General features: G+C 43.6%; 1 protein-coding gene across 1 annotated transcript in view; it reads right to left on the bottom strand.

The window, feature by feature from the left end:
* LOC142697939 (uncharacterized) overlaps positions 1-21,189 on the bottom strand; it is a 38,407-nt gene that overhangs the window by 7,054 nt on the left and 10,164 nt on the right. Inside the window, exons 2-6 of the mRNA XM_075847735.1 lie at positions 19,429-19,803; positions 18,775-18,948; positions 18,576-18,699; positions 18,125-18,249; positions 17,576-17,675 (exon numbers count right to left, since the gene is read on the bottom strand). Of these exons, the coding sequence (XP_075703850.1) occupies positions 17,576-17,675; positions 18,125-18,249; positions 18,576-18,699; positions 18,775-18,948; positions 19,429-19,506 (601 nt within the window). The 5' untranslated portion in view covers positions 19,507-19,803. The remainder of the gene's footprint in view (positions 1-17,575; positions 17,676-18,124; positions 18,250-18,575; positions 18,700-18,774; positions 18,949-19,428; positions 19,804-21,189) is intronic.

Raw genomic sequence — 21,189 nt, 5'->3', positions numbered from 1 at the left:
GTTAAACAGTTAGTGTATAAATGATTAAACATTGTTCTCATTTTTTTCACGAGTCAGGAAATATTATAAATTAGATTCTAATTTATAACATTTCCCAGTGATGGAGCAATTCCCAAAATTGCAGCATTGGCATGTGGTAAAGCAACCACATTGCTTTGTGCTGCAAAATTGGAGAATACACACTCTCTCTAGCGTCCTCAAACAATCCCCCCTCCCTTATTCTGGCTAGTGCCAGGAGAAAGGAGGGGATTGAACGTTCAAACCTCCTACACTGTGTGCCACCATTTTTTGAGCGAACACACAGTGTAGTAGGCTTACATACAGTAGTAATCACACACTAAAACACGTACATACACAGAAATAACTTACCTGCTCCTGCCGCCGCCGCTCCCTTTGCTCCTAGTGCTTGCATTAGATCACATGTCCGGAAGCCGCAACCGGAAGTAGTAATCTTACTGTCCGGCCACGGCTTCCGGTCCACAAGAAAATGGCGCCGGACGTCGCTCAGCCGAAGACCTTCCATTTGGACTGTGTGGGAGCGGCGCATGCGCCGTTCCCACACAGACGGCGTACAGCATAGTGAATGGAACGGGTCCCGTTCGCATTCACTATGGGGCTGTATGTGCCGTATTCCATGTCTGTATGTGTCGTTAATCGACACATACAGAGATGAAACAAAACAAATGGCAGCCCCATAGACAAGAAAAAGTTCAAAAATAAAAAGTAAAACACAAACACACAAATAAAACATTTTTTAATAAAACACTAAAAGCACATTTTTTTTCGCGACACCCTTCCTTTAAACGGGTGAGATAGATACTGATATAGATCTCACACATTCGAGCAGGGATGCCCCCAGCTGTCTCTGGTAGCGGAGAGCAGGGAGATTTAACGGCTCCCTGCTGTTTATTTAATCTGATGAAGCAACGTAAAAAATGCATATGCATCAGAATAAAGCCCATTAGTGGCCGCCGTAAAAAGGCGTATTGGCGGTCACTAACGGGTTAATGTTTATTGTGAAAAAGGTGTATGTGTATTTTTTTTAATTTAATATATATTGTTTTTACTTTATTTTTAAACTTTAATGTACTGGCATACATCTACACCGCGTTCCAAATTTTTATGCAAATGTTATTTTTCGCTGATTTTCCTAAATAGTCGATGCGAATGACAGTCAGTATAATCTTCAAGCCATCAACCGTTGGAGTATATTGCGAATTTTATTGAACAAATCTAATAACAGTTTTTTTTTTTTAGAAGTAAACTCAAAATGCACGGTTTCAATTTATTATGCACAGCAGAGATCAAAACATTTTAAAGGTTGTAAAGAGAACTAAAATGGTCATTTGTTGAATTTGCAGCACCAGGAGGTCATATTTACAGAAATCAAAAGTGAGTATTTGGACAGTTTCTGCTTGAATATCTTTGCAGGATGTCAGAATAGCCCCCCAGAGCTTCTATTTTGATGTGAACTGCCTTACACCCTCAGATATTTTGCTTGAGGATGCTCCAAAGGTTCTCAAAAGGGTTGAGGTCAGGGGAACATGGGGGCCACACCATGAGTTTCTCTTCTTTTATGCCCATAGCAGCCAATGACACAGAGGTATTCTTTGCAGCATGAGATTGTGCATTGTCATGCAGGAAGATAATTTTGCTACGGAAGGTACGGTTCTTCTTTTTGTACCACGGAAGAAAGTGGTCAAACTCTACGTACTTTGCAGAGGTCATTTTCACACCGTCAGGGACCCTAAAGGGGCCTACCAGCTCTCTCCCCGTGATTCCAGCCCAAAACATAACTCCGCCACCTCCTTGCTGACGTCGCATCCTTGTTGGGACATGGTGGCCATTCACCAACCATCCACTACTCGATCCATCTGGACCATCCAGGGTTGAACAGCACTCATCAGTAAACAACACGGTTTGAAATTTTGTCTTCATGTATTTCTGAGCCCACTGCAACCGTTTCTGCTTGTGAGCATTGTTTAGGGGTGGCCGAATAATAGCTTCATGCACACTTGCAAACCTCTGGAAGATCCTACACCTTGAGGTTCGCGGGACTCCAGAGGCACCAGCGGCTTAAAATACCTGTTTGCTGCTTTGCAATGGCATTTTTAGCAGCTGCTCTCCTAATCTTATTATTTTGTCTGGCATAAACCTTCCTCATTATGCCTTTATCTGAACGAAGCCGTCTGTGCTCTGAATCAGCCACAAATCTTTTCACAGTACGATGATCACGCTTATGTTTTCTTGAAATATCCAATGTTTTCATACCTTGTCCAAGGTATTGCACTATTTCACGCTTTTCGGCAGCAGAGAGATCCTTTTTCTTTCCCATATTGCTTGAAACCTGTGGCCTGCTTAATAATGTGGAACGTCTTAAGTAGTTTTCCTTTGATTGGGCACACCTGGCAAACTAATTATCACAGGTGTCTGAGATTGATTACAATGATCCAAAGAGCCCTAAGACACAATACCATCCATGAGTTTAATTGAAAAACTAATAATTAAATGTTTATGACACTACAATCCAATGTGCATAATAATTTGGAACACGGTGTATATGCCAGTACATTAGCCTGTGCACTGATCGTACACAGGCAGTTGTTAGGACATACCTAAGTATGCTCGAACAACAGGGAATTTGGTCAGGCCATATATGGTATGTCCCTCAATCGCGTCACAGGGATTCCTGTGACGCGATCCAAGGGGTTTCCCCCCTTCTCATTTTCCCCTGAATGCTGCAGTCAGCTTTGATCGCAGTATTCAGGGGAATAGTGGTGGAGATGAGAAGTTTCTCTGATCTCTGCCTTTATAGAGCGGGGCTGCGGCTGTGTAATACAGCCATTGCCCCGCTGCTGACAACAAGTGCGCGCAGTCAGCATGAGGTGATGCGGCCGGCGCTGCACTAATGAGCGGCGGTTCAGGCACTGCAGACAGAACATGGAGGTGTTTTGCAGTGCGCCCGCCATGTTCAGTCTTCAGCGCAGCCACTCATTAGTGCAGCCCTGGTTACATCACATCATCCTGACGGCGCGCACTTGTCAAGAGCGGGGCAATGACTATCACACAGCCTCAACCCGCTCTTATACATTCATGTGTTACAATGCTGAGCTGTGCAGCCGCACAGCTTAGTATCGAAAAACATGAAATAACGGTATCGAACCGTTTGGGGATACACGGTATCGAAGTTTCGATGCATCGTGCATCCCTATTTGCAACAGTCATGTTTAAGTTCCCCCAAGAAAAGCCAGATGACAGTCAGAATAAATTGGGGCTATTGTTCACAATCCTGAATTAAGAATTACTAATTTCCTACACACCGGATATGAATTTATTAGGGCACGAATACTTGTACGATCAAAATTTTTTATTGAAGGAAGCTGCACATAACATGATATAAAATACATGTATTGGATTGCAGGGTCCATGGCCGCGGGCCGTCGGGTTTACTTACCTCCCGACGACCGCAGCCATGGATCTATGAGCGCTGGTTCCCATCTTCTTCCTAGGGGATGCCAGCGCTCACTTCCGCTCCGGTCCGCTTTGTCCCATAGGGGTGCCACTGATCTCAGAACTATTTGATCGTATACGTGGTGCCGAGATTTTTTCCAAACTAGACCTGCGTGGGGCTTACAACCTAATCCAGATTCGCCGGGGTGACAAATGGAAGACTGCATTTAACACCCGTGATGGAAACTATGAATATCTAGTAATGCCCTTCGGCTTGTGTAATGCTCCCGCGATCTTCCAGGAGTTAGTTAACCCCTTCCCGCACCTTAACGTTAATGCACGTCGAGGTGAGCAGTAACTTCGCGCACCTCGATGTGCAGATACATCTGTGACCGTTAACCACTGCGTGGCGCTACACCGCAGCGGCGGTTAACTGTGCAGGGTGTCTGCCCTGCATTCCCTATTGTCGATCAGCGGCCCATCGCCGCTGATTTCGGCAGTTAACCCCTTCGATGCGGCGGTCGATTCCGATCGCCACATCTAAGGATTTTAGCAGAGATCGGCAGCCCCCACGTGAAATCACGGGGGCTGGCGATGGTATCCATGGCAACCGGACCCAGACAATGGCTTCCGGGCTGCCATGTACAGAAGCCTATGAGGACCAGCCGAGGGTGGTCATCGTAGGCTTCCTGTCAGTGTGACTGTCACGTCACAATGACAGTTGGAATGTATTACACTACGTAGGTAGTGTAATGTATTCCAGCAGCGATCACAGCTGCAAGTCTAAGTGTCACCTAGTGGGACAAGTAAAAAAAAGAATAAAAATATTGTAAAAAAAGTGTAAAAATAAAAGTTAAGTGACAAACAAGAACTACTTTTTTTTCCTATAATAAGTCTTTTATTATAGGAAAAAAAATGAACACGTAAAAAAAATGTGCACATATTTGGTATCACCACGTTCGTAACAACCCCATCTATAAAACTATAATATTAATTTTCCCGCACGGCGAACACCGCAAATAAAATAAACGAAAAACAATGCCAGAATCACTATTTTTTGGTCACCACCCCTCCCAAAGTATACAATAAAAAGTGATCAAAAAGTCACATGTACGCCAATTGTAATTTTCACTTTGCACCATCCGCTGCGCATGAAACCTTTCGCGCACCATAACTTAATAGCATGTCGTGGTGTGGGGGGTGATGTATGGAGCGTCTCACTCACTTAGCCCGTGCCATACGCTGCGGGTGTCAGCGGTGTATTACAGCTGACAGAAACAGCGATCGCGCTGTTACAGGAGCATGTAAAACTGATAATATACTGCAATACATTAGTATTGCAGTGTATTCTACCAGTGATCTAACGATCGCTGGTTCAAGTCTCCTATGGGGATTAATAAAATGTGTAAAAACAAAATGTAAAAAAAATAAAAAAATAAAAACAAAAAAACACAAAATTGGTATCGCTGAGTCCATAAAAGTCCAAACTATCACAATATACCATTATTTAACTCGCACGGTGAACGTCGTGAAAAATAAAGAATTTAAAATGGCAAATCCGCAGTTTTTTGGTCACCTTGGCTCTACCAAAAAATTTAATAAAAAGTGCTAAAAAAGTTGTATGTACCAATAAAAACTACAGCTCGTCCCACAAAAAATAAGCCCTCACATCGCTCTATTGACAGAAAAATAAAAAAAAAGTCATGGCTCTCGGAAAGCGGGGAGGGAAAAATTTAAAAGAAAAAGAAAAACATGGATCAGTCCGGAAAGGGTTAATTACTTTCTAATGAAAAAGCATTTATTACCACATGTGGGGTATAGCCGTACTCGGTAGAAATTGCTTTACAAATATTGGGGTGCTTTTTCTCCTTTATCCTTCGTGAAATTGAAAAAAATTCTACATTTTAGTGGAAATAATGTTGATATTAATTTTCACGGCCTAATTCTAATAAATTCTGCAAAAGACGTGTGGGGTCTAAATGCTCACTATACCCCTAGATAGATTCCTTAAGTGGTGTAGTTTCCCAAATGGGGTTACTTTTGGGGGCGTCCACTGTTTTGGTCCCTCGGGGGCTTTGCAAATTCGACAGGACACCCAAAAACTATTCCAGCTAAATTTGAGCTCCAAAAGCCAAATAGCGCTCAATGCCTTCTAAGCCCCGCTGTGGGTCAAAACAGCCCTTTATTACCACATATGGCATATTTCCGTAATCGGGAGAAATTGTTTTACAAATGTTGGGGTGCTTTTTCGCCTTCATTCCTTGTAAAAAGGTCTACGTTTTTTCAGCAAAAAAGTAGATTTTTACCTTTACAGACGAATTCCAATGAATTCAGCAAAACAACTGTTTGGTCAAAATGCTAACATTACCCCTAAAAAAAATTCCTTGAGGGGTGTAGTTTCCAAAATGGGGTCACTTTTGGGGGGTTTCCACTATTTTGGTTCCTCCAGTGCATTGTAAACACGACACGGCACTGAAAACTATTCCAGCAAAATCAGAAATCCAAATGGCGCTCCTTCCCTTCTGAGCCCTGCTGTGGGTCCAAAGAGCAGTTTATTACCACATATGGGGTATTGCTATAATCAGAAGAAATTGCTTTACATATGTTGGGGTGTTTTTTCTACTTTATTCCTTGTAAAAATTTAACATTTCTATGTTTTGTCAGAAAAAAAGTTGATTTTCATCTTCACATACGAATTCAAATAAATTTAGCAAAAAAAACTGTGGGTTCAAAATGCTCACTATACCCATAGATAAATTCTTTCAGGGTTGTAGTTTCCAAAATGGGGTCACTTTTGGGGGGTCTTTACTGTTTTGGTACCACAAGACCTATTCAAACCTAACATGGTGCCTAAAATATATTCTAAAAAAAGGAGTCCCCAAAATCCTGTAGGTGCTCCTTTTATCTGAGGCCTGTGTTTCAGTCCATTACTGCACTAGAGCCACATGTGGGATATTTCTAAAAACTGCAGAATCTGGACAATAAATATTGAGTTGCATTTCTTGGGTAAAACCTTCGGTGGTACAGAAAAAATTTATTAAAAATGAATTTTCAAAAAAATAAATAAATAAATTACATTTGTAAATGTCACCTCTACATTGCTTTAATTCCTGTGAAACGCCTAAAGGGATAAAACACTTTCTGAATGCTGTTTTGAATACTTTGAGGGGTGCAGTTTTCAAAATGGGGTGATTTATGGGGACTTTCTAATATATAAGGCCCTCAAAGCCACTTCAGAACTGAACTGGTCCCTGAAAATAGGCTTTTGAAATTTTCTTGAAAATATGAGAAATTGCTGCTAAAGTTCTAAGCCTTTGTAACGTCCTAGAAAAATAAAAAGAATGTTCAAAAAAATGATGCAAACAAAGTAGACATATGGGAAATGTAAACTAGTAAGTATTTTGTGTGGTATTACTACTTGTTTTACAAGTAGATACATTTAAATTTAGAAAAATGCAAATTCTTGCTAATTTTCTCTAAATCTTGGTGTTTTTTTTAGAAATAAATATTAAATTTATTGACCAAATTTTTTACCTAACATAAAGTACAATATGTCACGAGAAAACAATCTCAGAATAACTTGGATAGGTAAAAGCATTCCAGAGTTATTACCATATTAAGTGACACGTCAGATTTGAAAAATCGGCTTCGTCCTAAAGGCCGAAACCGGCTCAGTCCTGAAGAGGTTAATGACATTTTCCGTGACCTCCTCTATGTTTGTGCAGTAGTCTATCTTGATAACATCTTGATTTTTTTTCTCCAGATCCTATGATGCATCAGAGACATGTCCGTCAAGTTTTGCTGCGGTTAAGAGAATAGTCTATACGCCAAGTTGGAGAAGGGTGTGTTTGAGAAAGATGCTCTACCCTTCCTGGGCTACATTGTCTTGAATAGAGGTCTCAAGATGGATCCTGAAAAGGTAAAGTCCGTCCTGGAATGGCCACGCCCTCATGATTTGAGGGTCATATAGCGCTTTCTGGGATTCGCCAATTTTCACAGTTTATTCCAAACTTCTCCTCACTGACATCTCCTATCTCTAACCAATAAGAAGGGCATGAACGCCAAGGTGTGGACTCCTGAGGTAGAGTCCGCATTCAATAGCTTGAAGAGTGCCTTCACGTCAGCCTCGATCCTCCATCATCCAGATGTTTCCCTACAGTTCTCGTTGGAGATGGACGCATCCTCTGTCGGTGCTGGTGCACTCCTGTTTCAGAGAGGTTCCAAGGCCAAGTCAATGGTATGTGGATATTTCTCTAAGCTCTTCTCTTCCAGAGAACGCAACTACTCGATTGGGGATCGGGAGTTACTGGCCATCAAATTGGCCCTGGAAGTGTGGAGTTATCTACTAGAGGACGCAGCTCATCCCATCCTGATTTTTACGGACCACAAGAACCTCACCTATCTTCAGACGGCCCAACGGCTGAACCCTCGTCAGGCCAGGTGGTCGCTGTTCTTTACCAGGTTCCAGTTTGAGCTCCATTATTGCCGGGCCAACAAGAATGTGAGGGCAGATGCCTTGTCCAGGTCTTTAGAGAGAAGACACCATGGAAATTCCACAGAACATTATTGATCCTTCTTGCATTGTCTCCGTCAATGCCTTGCAAGTTGGGGACATTCCTCCAGGGAGGACTTTTGTGCGCCTGGCTGACAGAGAGAGAATCCTCCTCTGGGGACACTCCTCTAGACTGGCAGGTCACGCGGGGACCCGTAAGACCCGGGATCTGATTGCCCGTCATTTCTGGTGGCCCACGCTGCCTGAGGACATTATGGAATTTGTTTCTTCCTGTTCAGTTTCTGCAGCTAACAAGGTCGCTCACTCCAGACCTGCTGGTCTGCTCCAGCCATTGCCTGTGCCCGAGGCTCCCTGGCAGCATATAGCTATGGACTTTATCACTGAACTGCCACTCTCTGCAGGATGCAGTACTGTCTGGGTGCTGGTGGATCGATTTTTGAAGATGGCCCACTTCGTTCCTCTGACCGGTCTGCCTTCTGCTCCTCAACTGGCCAAGCTTTTTATCCAACACATCTTCCGCCTGCACGGCTTGCCGCAGCATATTGTGTCTGATCAGGGGTTCAGTTCACCTCGAAGTTCTAGAGAGCCCTCTGCGGACTCCTAGGTGTAAAGTTGGACTTTTCCTCGGCCTACCATCCTCCGGCCAATGGTCAGGTCGAGAGGATCAATCAGATCTTGGAGAACTACTTACGCCACTTCATCTCCAAGCAGCATGATGACTGGGCGCAGTTGCTTCCGTGGGCTGAATTCTCATAAATAATCATACCAGCGAGTCCACAAGGAATACACCGTTCTTCATGGTCTATGGCCAACACCCACGAATTCCTCTCCCGGAGCCCGATACGTCCGAGGTACCAGCTGCTGACACTGCTTTAAGGGACTTTCTGCAGATCTGGCAGCAGACTCAATCCTCCATCCTGCTGGCGGTCTACCGCATTAAACGGAAGGCGTACACAAGGAGAAGAGAACCTCCTCAGTTTCTTCCTGGCACGAAGGTTTGACTGTCCTCCAGGAATATTCGACTGAGGGTGGCATCACACAAATTTTCTCCCAGGTTCCTCGGACCCTTCGAGATCCTGCAGCAGATCAACCCTGTCGCCTACAAGCTTCGGCTGCCTCCTACCCTCAAGATCCCAACCCCTTCCATGTCTCCTTCCTGAAACCGGTGGTTCTCAACCGCTTTACCAAGACTCCTAGCCCTGCGGTTGTCTCCAGCGGCCCTTCAGACACCGTCGAGGTTAAGGAGATCTTGGACACCAAGAAAGTGAGAGGAAAGACTTTTTATTTGGTGGATTGGAGGGGGTTTGGTCCTGAAGTGAGGTCCTGGAAGCCAGAGGAGAACCTCAATGCTCCTACCCTTCTGAAGAAATTCCTCTCTCGCTCTGGCCCCAAGAAGAGGGGGCGTAAGAGGGGGGATACTGTAGCGTCCATGGCCGCGGGCCGTCAGGTTTACTTACCTTCTGACGCCAGCAGCCATGGATCTGTGAGCGCTGGTCCCCAATTCCTTCCTAGGATACCCCTTTGCTTACTTCCGCTCCGGTCCGCTGTGTCCCATAGGGTGCGTGCGCGCGCTCGTGCCCGCACATAAAAGGGCCAGCGTGCGCACATGAAAACAATCAACATGATTTCCTGGACTATAAGAAGGCCCCTGCCCTTCTGATCCTTGCCTGAGCGTTGTTTGTTGTATCCCAGTTTGTCTATGCAAATGGTCTATTGTTTTCCAGTTCCCAGAGTTCCCTGTTCCTGTATCCCGTGCTATCCTGGTCAAGTACCGTGCTGTTGTCGTGCTGTATTCTACGCCTGACTTCTACCTGCTGCCTAGTAACAGCAGAGCCTGCCTTGCTACTGTCCAAGCTGCCACAGGTACCCTATACGAATTATAAACTGTGACCTGCGCCCTGTTGGCCAGCTGCCATACCGCCAAGAACCCTACTTGACATGGATATACCACAATTTCCTTTTGACTGTTCTTATGACTATGTGCTGCTACATAAAACTGCTATTTCCATATGGTGATACGGGCATGATCTTGTTTTATTTGGAGGATCTCTAATAATCGAGCTGCTCCTTATCAATACACTGGGTTTTATTACAGATTTGTTCAGGTTTTTGATGGATCTCTTACACCCGACAATGCTTCCAGAAATACTGACATTATTTTGGTATTCCAGTAATCGCATTCACTCGCAGAATAAAGATAAAATATTGTTGTTACCGCATGGTGATTGCTGTAAAAACATAACCCCGAAAAATATGTTTTTTCCCCCATTTGAAGCCACAAAGAAATTTATTTCAGTTTTCCAGTATATTATTTGGTACAATAAATGAGGCCATGGAAACTACAACTTGTTCCGCAAAAAACAAGCCCTCATACGGCTATATCGGCGGAAAAATAAAAAATAGCTATGGCCGGGTTGGGAGAAAAAAACCGTAATGCTGAAAAATGGCTGCGGCGGGAAGGGGTTAACACATATCGAAGGTATAACAGGCATTGTTACATGGGGCCTTTGACCCTTTAATGACCAGCTAAAGTTTTTCATTTTTGCCTCTGCCTTTCAGCAGCCATAACTTTATTTTGTCATTGACGTGGCTGTATGAGGCCTTGTTTTATGCGGGAGAAATTGTATTTTTTTTTCTGCACAGTTTTGAGAGTAGAAAACATTTACTGTGTCTGTTATACAATGTATTTTTGTGTCTTTGTTTGTTTTGTTAATTTTTTTATCCCATTGACGTTTCACGCTAAATGACCTGTTAAATTAATTCTTCAGGTTCTTACGGTCATGTAGATAGCTAATATGTGTAGGATTTTTTATTTTTAGGTAATGTACGCATGGGCAATAAAATGTATTTTAAGCTAAAGACTTTTTTTTTTATTTCATATTTTATTTTTAATCCCATGAAGGGAGAACTTTATTTACAACTTTATTTTTAACTTACAATGTATTAGCATTCTCCTGTATACTAATACATTATTCTGTGTCACTATGACATCCCAGTGTGCCTTAACAGCAGGCACACTGAACAGACAGCCCTAGGGTCCTTTCTACGTCCCCAGTGCTGACTGCAGAGGGTTCTCTAGTCTCTAATCACATCACAGGGTTACCAATGATGCGAAAGAAGAGAGGTGTCCCCTTTTATCATGCTGTGGTCACGAACCGCGGAAATCAAAAGGATTAAAGGAAGGGTTCGCGAAAAAAATAATTTTTATATCAATTTGCGTTTAGTGTTTTATGAAAAAATGTTGTATTTATTTGTGTGTTTTACTTTTTTTATTTTTGAACTTTTTCTTGTCTATGGGGGCTGTCATTTTTTTTTCATCTCTGTATGTCGATTAACGACACATACAGACATGGAATACGGCACATGCAGCCCCATAGTGAATGCGAACAGGACCCGTTCCATTCACTATGCTGTACGCCGTCTGTGTGGGAACGGCGCTTGCGCCGCTCCCACACAGTCCAAATTGAAGGTCTTCGGCCGAGCGACGTCCGGCGCCATTTTCTTGTGGACCGGAAGCCGCGGCCGGACAGTAAGATTACTACTTCCGGTCGCGGCTTCCGGACTTGTGTTCTAATGCAAGCACTTGGAGCGGAGGGAGCGGACGGACCGGAGGGAGCGGCGGCAGGAGCAGGTAAGTTATTTCTGTGTATGTACGTGTTTTAGTGTGTGATTACTACTGTATGTAAGCCTACTGCACTGTGTGTTCGCTCAAAAAATTGCGACACACAGTGTGGGAGGTTTGAACGTTCAATCCCCTCCTTTCTCCTGGCACTAGCCAGGATAAGGGAGGGGGGATTCTGTGAGCTCACTAGAGCGAGTGTGTCTTCTCAAATTTTGCAGCATAAAGCAATGTGGTTGCTTTACCACATGCCAATGCTGCAATTTTGGGAATTGCTCCATCTAGTGACCGGCACTGGGAAATGTTATAAATTAGAATCTAATTTATAATTTTTCCTGACTCGTTCTAATTTTTTAAATTTTTTCACAATGTTTAATCATTTATACACTAACTAGTGACACATTCCCTTTAAGGCTGGAGTTTTTCCGTTCCCAGCTGTATTCAGGGGGCTGCTCTTAGTCCAGGAGCTGTTAGGCCTCATTTACACGAACGTATTATACGCGCGTGCGACGCGCGTGCTTTGCACGCATGTCGTACGCACCTATATTAGTCAATGGGGCTGTTTAGACGATGCGTGAATTGCGCTCATTGCGTGTGCGCAGAAAAAAACTCACGACATGTTCTATAATCGTGCGTTTTTCGCGCACTCACGCACCCATTGAAGTCAATGGGTGCGTGAAAACCACGCATGCCGCACGGAAGCACTTCCGTGCGAACTGCGTGATTCGCGCAAGAGCTGTCAAACTCCTGAATGTAAACAGAAAAGCACCACGTGCTTTTCTGTTTACAAACATCCAAACGGAGTGTCAAATTCGAGATGAGCGCCCCGAACTTCACCGGGTTCGGCCAAACTCGTTTTGACCGAAACCGGTAAAAAATGTTCGGGTACGCGACGTCAGGAGACAGTCACTGTCCACGGTGCTGAAAGCGTTAAACTGGTTCAGCACCATGGACAGTGACTTCCGCTCCGAAAATCCATGAACCTGTAAAAAAAAAAAAGACGTTCTGACTTACCGATAACTCCGGTCCGACCTCCCGGGATGACAGTTCAGTCAAAGTGACAGCTGCAGCCAATCACAGGCCAAGCACAGGCTGCAGCCAATCACAGGCCAAGCACAGGCTGCAGCCAATCACAGGCTGCAGCGGTCTCATGGACTGCGGCGTCATCCTGGGAGGTGGGGCCGGATGACAAGAGAGGGACGCGTCACCAAGGCAACGGCCGGGAGCCCGGACTGGGGGAAGCAGGAAGTTCTTGGTAAGTATGAAAGTCTTTTTTTATTCACAGGTTGGTGTATATTGTGTTCGGCATTCACTGTCGAGGGTGCTGAAATAGTTACTGCCGATCAGTTAACTCTTTCAGCACCTTGGACAGTGACGGGCGTCGACTAGCCTCATCAATATGATGGCGGCTGCGCGAAAATCACGCAGCCGCGCATCATACACGGATGACACACGGAGCTGCCAAGTGCCTTTTGCGCGCGCAAAACGCAGCGTTTTTTGCGCGCGCAAAACGCACACGCTCGTGTAAATGAGGCCTTAGTTCCAGCTCCTGCATGGAGGATTAGCGCTTACAGGAAATCCTATCAGCCTCTTCTACATCGATGCCAAAAGACGTCGCTGTAGACTGGGGACCTGCCTGCCGTAAAAAGACAGTGGGCAGTCGTTAAGGGGCTAATAGGCCTTGAGCGGTCAGTGTAAAACCATCGGCCTTCTGCCTTATTCAGACGAGCGAGTGTCAAATAGGCCGTGAAAAACTGCAATTTTTTATGGCCGATATGCACCGGTGTGGGACCCGGTTTCACGGATCCCTCATAGGCTTGAGTTTATTGAGGGAACCGTGAAAATTGAGAAAAATAGGACATGTCCTATTTTTTTCACGGGCCCTTCACACCGTCTGTTAAAATGACGGCCAAGTGAACAGCCCCATAGAAATACATGCAGCCGCCTGACGCCCATTAAAAAACCGGCGGTTGCACCCTCAATTTATACGCTCGTCTGAAGGCGGCATTACAGTGTCAGGGCTGGAATACAAATGTCAAATGGAGCCCCTATCAGCATTAGTTGCGATTCTTAACCTCTTCTCGCATTATCACGTACATGTACGTCATGGGAAGGGTTCCCTTCCCGCATTGTGATGTGCACGTATGTGACGGTGATCACAAGGGAGCTGAGCCCGTGTGATCACCGCGGGAGCTCGGCTGGAACTGTCAATTGCGACCGCTGCGTTTAAGTCTTTTGAAAAAGGGAAGGGGTTCCCATTGTCACCCATCAACAGCCTGCAAACATGAACACCGGCCGCCTAACAAAGTCCACCCAGGCCTGCCATGATTATATTCCTGTTAGGCCGTGCCATTATAGTGGGACTAAAAAGATCAATACATTTAAATAAAGTTTATAAAAAGACAAAACATTTTTTCCATAAAAAGTATTTCTATTTTGTACAAGTGTAAAAAGAGAAACAATACACATGTATCACCGCGATCGTAACAACCCGAACAAGAACATTTACACGTTATTTAAACCGCATGGTGAATGCAAAAGCCACAACTAAATAGCGTTTTTTCCCATACGCCCCAAAAAAGTAAATTAAAAGTTAATCAATAAGTCTCATGTACCACGAAATAGCACCAATGTAAAGGACACCTTGTCCTGCAAATAACAAGCCCCCGTATGGCCACATCGACTGGAAAATACGAAAAAGTTACGGATCAAGGAAAGCGGAGATGCAAAAACAAAGAATTTTGTTTAAAATGTTTTTTATTGTGCAAACATAGAAAAACACAACAATCCTACACATGTGTTATCAAGTTATACCGACCCATAGAATAAAAGATAACGTGTTACTCACGCCGCACAGTGAAGTGCGTAAACACAAAAAACAATGCTAGAATAGATTTTTTTTTCAATTTCCTCCCAAAAAAAAAAGTTAATAAAAAGTTGCTCAGTGTAATATTTGTACCAAAAAATAAAAAAATAATTCCGCAAAAAAACAAGCCCTCATAGGGCTATTACGACGCACATATAAAAAAGTTATGACTCTTGGAATGAGACAATGAAAAAAAACTAGAAAGAATGCCGGTCATTAAAGAGGCTCTGTCACCAGATTTTGCAACCCCTATCTGCTATTGCAGCAGATCGGCGCTGCAATGTAGATTACAGTAACATTTTTATTTTTAAAAAACGAGCATTTTTGGCCAAGTTATGGCCATTTATGTATTTATGCAAATGAGGCTTGCAAAAGTCCAACTGGGTGTGTTTAAAAGTAAAAGTCCAACTGGGCGTGTATTATGTGCGTACATCGGGGCGTTTTTACTACTTTTACTAGCTGGGCGTTCTGATGAGAAGTATCATCCACTTCTCTTCAGAACGCCCAGCTTCTGGCAGTGCAGACACAGCCGTGTTCTCCAGAGATCACGCTGTGTCGTCACTCACAGGTCCTGCATCGTGTCAGACGAGCCGGCACCAGAGGCTACAGATGATTCTGCAGCAGCATCGGCGTTTGCAGGTAAATCGATGTAGCTACTTACCTGCAAACGCTGATGCTGCTGCAGAATCAACTGTAGCCTCTGGTGCCGATGTGGCCGACACGATGCAGGACCTGTGAGTGACGTCACAGATCTGCACTCCCAGAAGCTGGGCGTTCTGAAGAGAAGTGGATGATACTTCTCATCAGAACGCCCAGCTAGTAAAAGTAGTAAACACGCCCCGATGTACGCAATAATACACGCCCAGTTGGACTTTTACTTTTAAACACACCCACTTGGACTTTTGCAAGCGTCATTTGCATAAATACATAAATGGTCATAACTTGGCCAAAAATGCTCGTTTTTTAAAAATAAAAACGTTACTGTAATCTACATTGCAGCGCCGATCTACTGCAATAGCAGATAGGGGGTGCAAAATCTGGTGACAGAGCCTCTTTAAGGAAGGCCACAATAGGCCTGGTCGTTGAAGGGAATTGAGATTCAAATTGAAAAAAAATAATTATATATATATATAATTATTTTTTTTTAAACTAATTAAGATCAGATAGTGAAACATTCTTCTTTCTAATCTGTTTTATTTTTTATTGTAGATTTTTTATTCTGTGTTCTGTACATGATTAGCCATCTTGTCTGAGCTGTTAACAGCATTTAGAGATATTTACAGCAGCCACATGGGTCGTAGGAAACAATAATCTGGAGAAGAGCCATTGACTCCTACAGGACAGATTTCTAGGTGTGCTCTGTGACCGGTGCAGAGGTCATTGCGCAGGGAGGGGGAGGAGGGGAGCTGCGTCCATCACCTATTGTCAATGGTGGATCCTGTGTTATCTATTTATTGGTGTTAGGCTTCGTTCACATCTGAGTTAGGTTCAAGGGTTCCGTCTGAGCTTTCCGTCAGGGGAACACATTAAAGGAACCCTGACTAAAACAAACGGAAATGGTTTTTGTTTGTTAACATGTTTTAAAGAGGCTCTGTCACCAGATTCTCAAATCCCTATCTCCTATTGCATGTGATCGGCGCTGCAATGTAGAGAACAGTAACGTTTTGTTTGTTTTTTTAAAACGTTCGTTTTTGGCCAAGTTATGAGCAATTTTATATATATGAAAATGAGCTTTGAAATGGACAACTGGGCGTTTTTTTTCGTTATCTCCAACTGGGCGTGTATTGTGTTTTTAACTGGGCGTGTTTATGTGTATGACGCTGACCAATCCGTGACCAGTCAGCGTCATACACTCCTCTCCATTCATTTACAAGCAGCACAGCGTTCTTACTAGAACGATGTGCAGCCACATACACAAGTGTCCTGATAATGAATACACATGAAATCCAGCCTGGACGTCATGTGTACTCAGAATCCTGACACTTCTGACTCTTTTCTCTGAGATTTCCAGCAAGAGAAACGAAATCTCGTTTACCTCGTAGTCTCGCGAGATTACGAGTGGCTTGCTGGAAATCTCACAGAAAAGATTCAGAAGTGTCAGGATTCTGAATACACATGACGTCCAGGCTGGATTTCATGTGTATTCATTATCAGGACACTTGTGTATGTGGCTGCACATCGTTCTAGTAAGAACGCTGTGCTGCTTGTAAATTAATGGAGAGGAGTGTATGACACTGACTGGTCAGCTTCATACACATAAACACGCCCAGTTGGACAGAACGAAAAAAAAAACGCCCAGTTGTCCATTTCAAAGCTCATTTGCATATATATAAAATCGCTCATAACTTGGCCAAAAATGAAAGTTTTTTTAAAAAAAAAACACGTTACTGTTATCTACATTGCAGCGCCGATCATATGCAATAGGAGATAAGGATTTGAGAATCTGGTGACAGAGCCTCTTTAAGGGTTCCATCGTTTTGATGGAATGAACAGCGCAGTCGACTACGAAAACCCTTAAACAAAGGTGACAATCGGAAACCACTTGCACCGGATCCGTCACCATTGTAATCAATGGTGATGCAAACGGAAACCTATGGTCAGGGTTCCGTCCATGGAGTCCCAACGCAGATGTGAACGAAGCCTTATCTGTCAGTGTAATCCCGCCTGTGATGATAACGAGATGTACGATTGAAGAGATCTCTACAGAACAGGAAGGATCAGTCTATTCTGACACTCAGTGGCCAGAATTTGTAATATAATGACATATAAAATAATAAATTTAAAAAAAAAACATCAACAAAAAAATCGTAAAAAATTGGTTTAAAAAAAAAACCTTGATTTAAACAATAGGTCATTTTCTGATGACACATACCCTATAAGAGGATAAACGGAGTTTTCTCAGATCCCGGCTGTTAATCGCAGCTGGTGCCCCCCAAAATCTGATGCTAAGCCTAGTGCATGACCGGATTCATAGATCACCTTGTAGAGAACTTCTATGTGCAGTCACAGCTCCCTCAGGTCCTGCACTGTATATAACACATTGTCTGACGTGTTACTGTAATGTAGAACTAAGGAGGAACCCCACCTTAACAAACCTCCCAATTCACTTTCTAAATTGATTACTGACCTGGAATTTCCTCCACCACTTCACTCTTACACGGTTGATCGCCCCTCACCCGCTCTTCTTCTGCTTCATCCTCCGCTTTAATATTAGTCAGATCTTCCCCCTAATTTCACATATGTAACAATTCAGTACAATACAGCAGAGAGTGCGAATAATTAACAGGTCAACATAAGAAACCACCAAAATCTATGACCACATCTAGGACCGCAGGACCAAAAACCTCCACCCCCCCCCCCCCATATAGATCTGGTGTAGGGCTCAGCTTCATCTACCTGATGATTCTCTGGGACATTGTGATTTTCCTCTGGACAGTCCTGGGAATACAGAGGACTGGGACATCTCCCTGGTGGATTTCTCCTACTGGATCCATCTGTAGGAAACACACAGTGATTGAATACATGACTACTGTATATCTGTCTATATATCACACACTTCTCTCTACACTTCTATGTTTACTGATCAGGGCCGAAATTAAAACATTGAGGTCCTCACTACCGGTGTCGAAGTCCCTGCACCTTGTAAGCCGCAGATCTAAAGTAGACTGTGGCCTACCAGAGCAAATGGCGGGGAGCCGACGGTTCCCTGCTCCACCATAGTATTTAATTGTATCCGCGTTCTGTGGGCGTGGATACACATGAAAATAGCGGGACACAGTGCGCCTCTATCTTGAGAGTTCCCTGCCAACCAAAAAATTGTCAATGCGTCACCTGCTTAATAGCCTCTTAAAGGCGGTGTACACCTCTGTAGGCAATAATTAACCTAAAGATTTATATATATATATATATTGGTTTAGGTGATTAATTTTTTTTATGAGCAGCCGGCAGCACGAAACGTAGGGATCTAACATGATGGAAAAGGAGCTGAAATTGTGGAGCTCCTACATTACACGTCATTGTACAAAGGTGTATATGTACTGCACAGGACGCTATTAAGGCCTCAACATGGCCGCCATTTCCAGTTTGTGCCCACAGTAATGCCAAAATATATATCAGTCTCTTCTTACCTTGTGATGTGCGCGGCTGGTAGTCCTCCATCATGACCTCCTCGTACAGATCCTTGTGTCCTTCTAGATACTCCCACTCCTCCATGGAGAAATAGACAGTGACATCCTGACACCTTATAGGAACCTGACACACACAATGATACAGTCATTACCCAGACACCTCCAGTGCTGTTACTGTAGAATTTCCCAGCAGTGTCACCTCTCCAGTCAGCAGCTCAGTCATCTTGTAGATCAGTTCTAAGATCTTCTTCTCATGTATCCGGGAGTGAGGGGGAGGCTCTGTGATGGCGCTCTGACTACTGCTCCATCCTCCTGACTCATGGATGATGGGAGTCGTACAGTCACCCGATGTCTTCTTCACTATTGTGTACTCCTGTGTATGGAGAGAGACAGAGAACTGAACACAGTATTCCCCCCTCAGTAGAAAGAGGGAGATTGTGACCCCGCTGTATAGAGCTTTAGTGACCCCACATCTGTAATACTGGAGACCTCACCTACAAAAAGACATTGAGAAAATAGAACGAGGAAAAAACTAAAAAGGAGATAATATTGGGGGGGGGGGGGGACTAGATGGACCATGTGCTCTCCTCCTTCCGTCATCTCCTATGTTTCTATATAGAGGTCATCCTGATCCTCCTGGTTCCTGGTCATTCTCATTGCTCTACAACATTACTATTGCTGCATTGGTGACATGGCACATAACTGACCATATTGGTGGCTGATCTTCAGCTTCTTGACGTCACTTGGAAGGTCTGGACTCTGTTATACAGGACACTGGATTCTTCCTATTACTTCCTAATATGTATTGTCCCTTCCCTATGTGTGACTTGTTCTATAATGTAGAAAAGTTTACCTCTCCGCTCAACAGGTAGATGATCTCCAAGGTGAAGTCTAATATTCTTCTGCTCATCTCATTCAGGTCCTTGTCCATCCTTGGTGGGTCATTCAGGAGAAGGAACGTTGTGGATGAGAATATGAGAAAACTGGAGGATCTAGTACTGCAGACGTCTTTATGAAGGAGAAGATGGAAATCATACAGAGGACAACATCATGTGTGACATACAGAACCTCACTTATTGATCATTGAGAGAAACATCTTCTCAGAGCCGTCACTACATGGAATAAAGGGGTATTCCAACACGGACATTTCTCCCCGGGAATATGCCAGAAATGTCTGATAGATGCGGCTCCACCTCTGGGTGGCCTTGTTAGGTGGTTCCCGTAGCTCCTATAGAAGTGAATGGAGAGACACAATCTGCTCAGGTCCTTCTGCTATATAATTTGCTGCCAGCAGATCAGACGGGTGTTCAATGTGACAGATGCCCTTTATGAATTAATACATCCCTAATATAAGTTTTTACAGATATTAGAAGTTACCTCAGAGATCCTGGATCTTCAGAGACATCTAAAATTCTTATATATTACAGTATTCCCCTATTCCGGATAGTAACTTTGGTCATATCTGAATGACATAGAAAAACAACCCGAGCACTCGGTGGTAAAGATGAACGTAGAGATAAAAGCATTTTGAAAAATCCACATTTTTTTCCAAAGTATAAATGGTTTATTGTGAAACAGGCGATTCTTTTAGGAGGTTTCGGCCTATCCCAGGCCTCTGTCACAATGGCTTTAGTGATATAAAGAAAAGATATATATATCAGTATGACATACATATAATGAATACTGGCTCTTGTTGGCATAGGTATGATACAGCGGTATTACACAGAGACTGACGGCAATGTAACAGAGTAAGACGTGTAACAAGAAAGCATCGGTGACCATTAAATGGCACGTGGAAAGCGGGGATCCATCTGCTCTTAGTATTAGGGAGCATGTTCTAGATTAATAACTATTTTTGCATGATTATAACTTATTTTTGTAACTTTGATCTTGTAGCTTGACACATTCTTGACATATTAATCTGACTTATTCATCTAATATGCTTCTATATACACAGTGTGAACCTTCAGTCTAAATACTTCGCAGACTTCAATCAAAATCTTGTTATTCTGTATAACAGACAATTTTCTTCTGGCCTCCATTTAAATAGCCAGAAATTGTGACGAGACGAGCTCACTTAGGCCGGATTCACACGAGCGTGTGCGTTTTTGCGCATGCAAAAAATGTGGCGTTTTGCACGCGCAAAAGGCACTTAACAGCTTCGTGTGTCATCCCCATATGATGCGCGGCTGCGTGATTTTCGTGCAGCCACCATCATTATGACACTCTGTATGTTTGTAAACAGAAAAGCACGTGGTGCTTTTCTGTTTTCATTCATACTTTTTACTGCTGTTGCGCGAATTACACGTGTCACGCGGAAGTGCTTCCGTGTGGTGCACGTGATTTTCACGCACCCATTGACTTCAATGGGTGCGTGAGGCGCGAAAAACGCAGAAATATAGGACATGTCGTGAGTTTTACACAGCGGACTCACGCTGCGCAAAAATCATTGACTGTCTGTACAGTCCCATAGACTAATATAGGTGCGTGCGAGGCGCGTGAAAATTTCGCGCGTTGCACGGACGTATTTTACGTTCGTCTGAATAAGCCCTAATACTGAGTTTTACTCTCTGTTACATTGCCGTCAGTCTCTGTGTAATACCGCTGTATCATA

The sequence above is a fragment of the Rhinoderma darwinii genome, chromosome 1, assembly GCF_050947455.1.
Source record: "Rhinoderma darwinii isolate aRhiDar2 chromosome 1, aRhiDar2.hap1, whole genome shotgun sequence".
Lineage (NCBI taxonomy): Eukaryota > Metazoa > Chordata > Amphibia > Anura > Rhinodermatidae > Rhinoderma > Rhinoderma darwinii.
The sequence above is the reverse complement of the archived record's forward strand: the minus strand, read 5'-3'. Positions and strand labels throughout refer to the sequence as shown.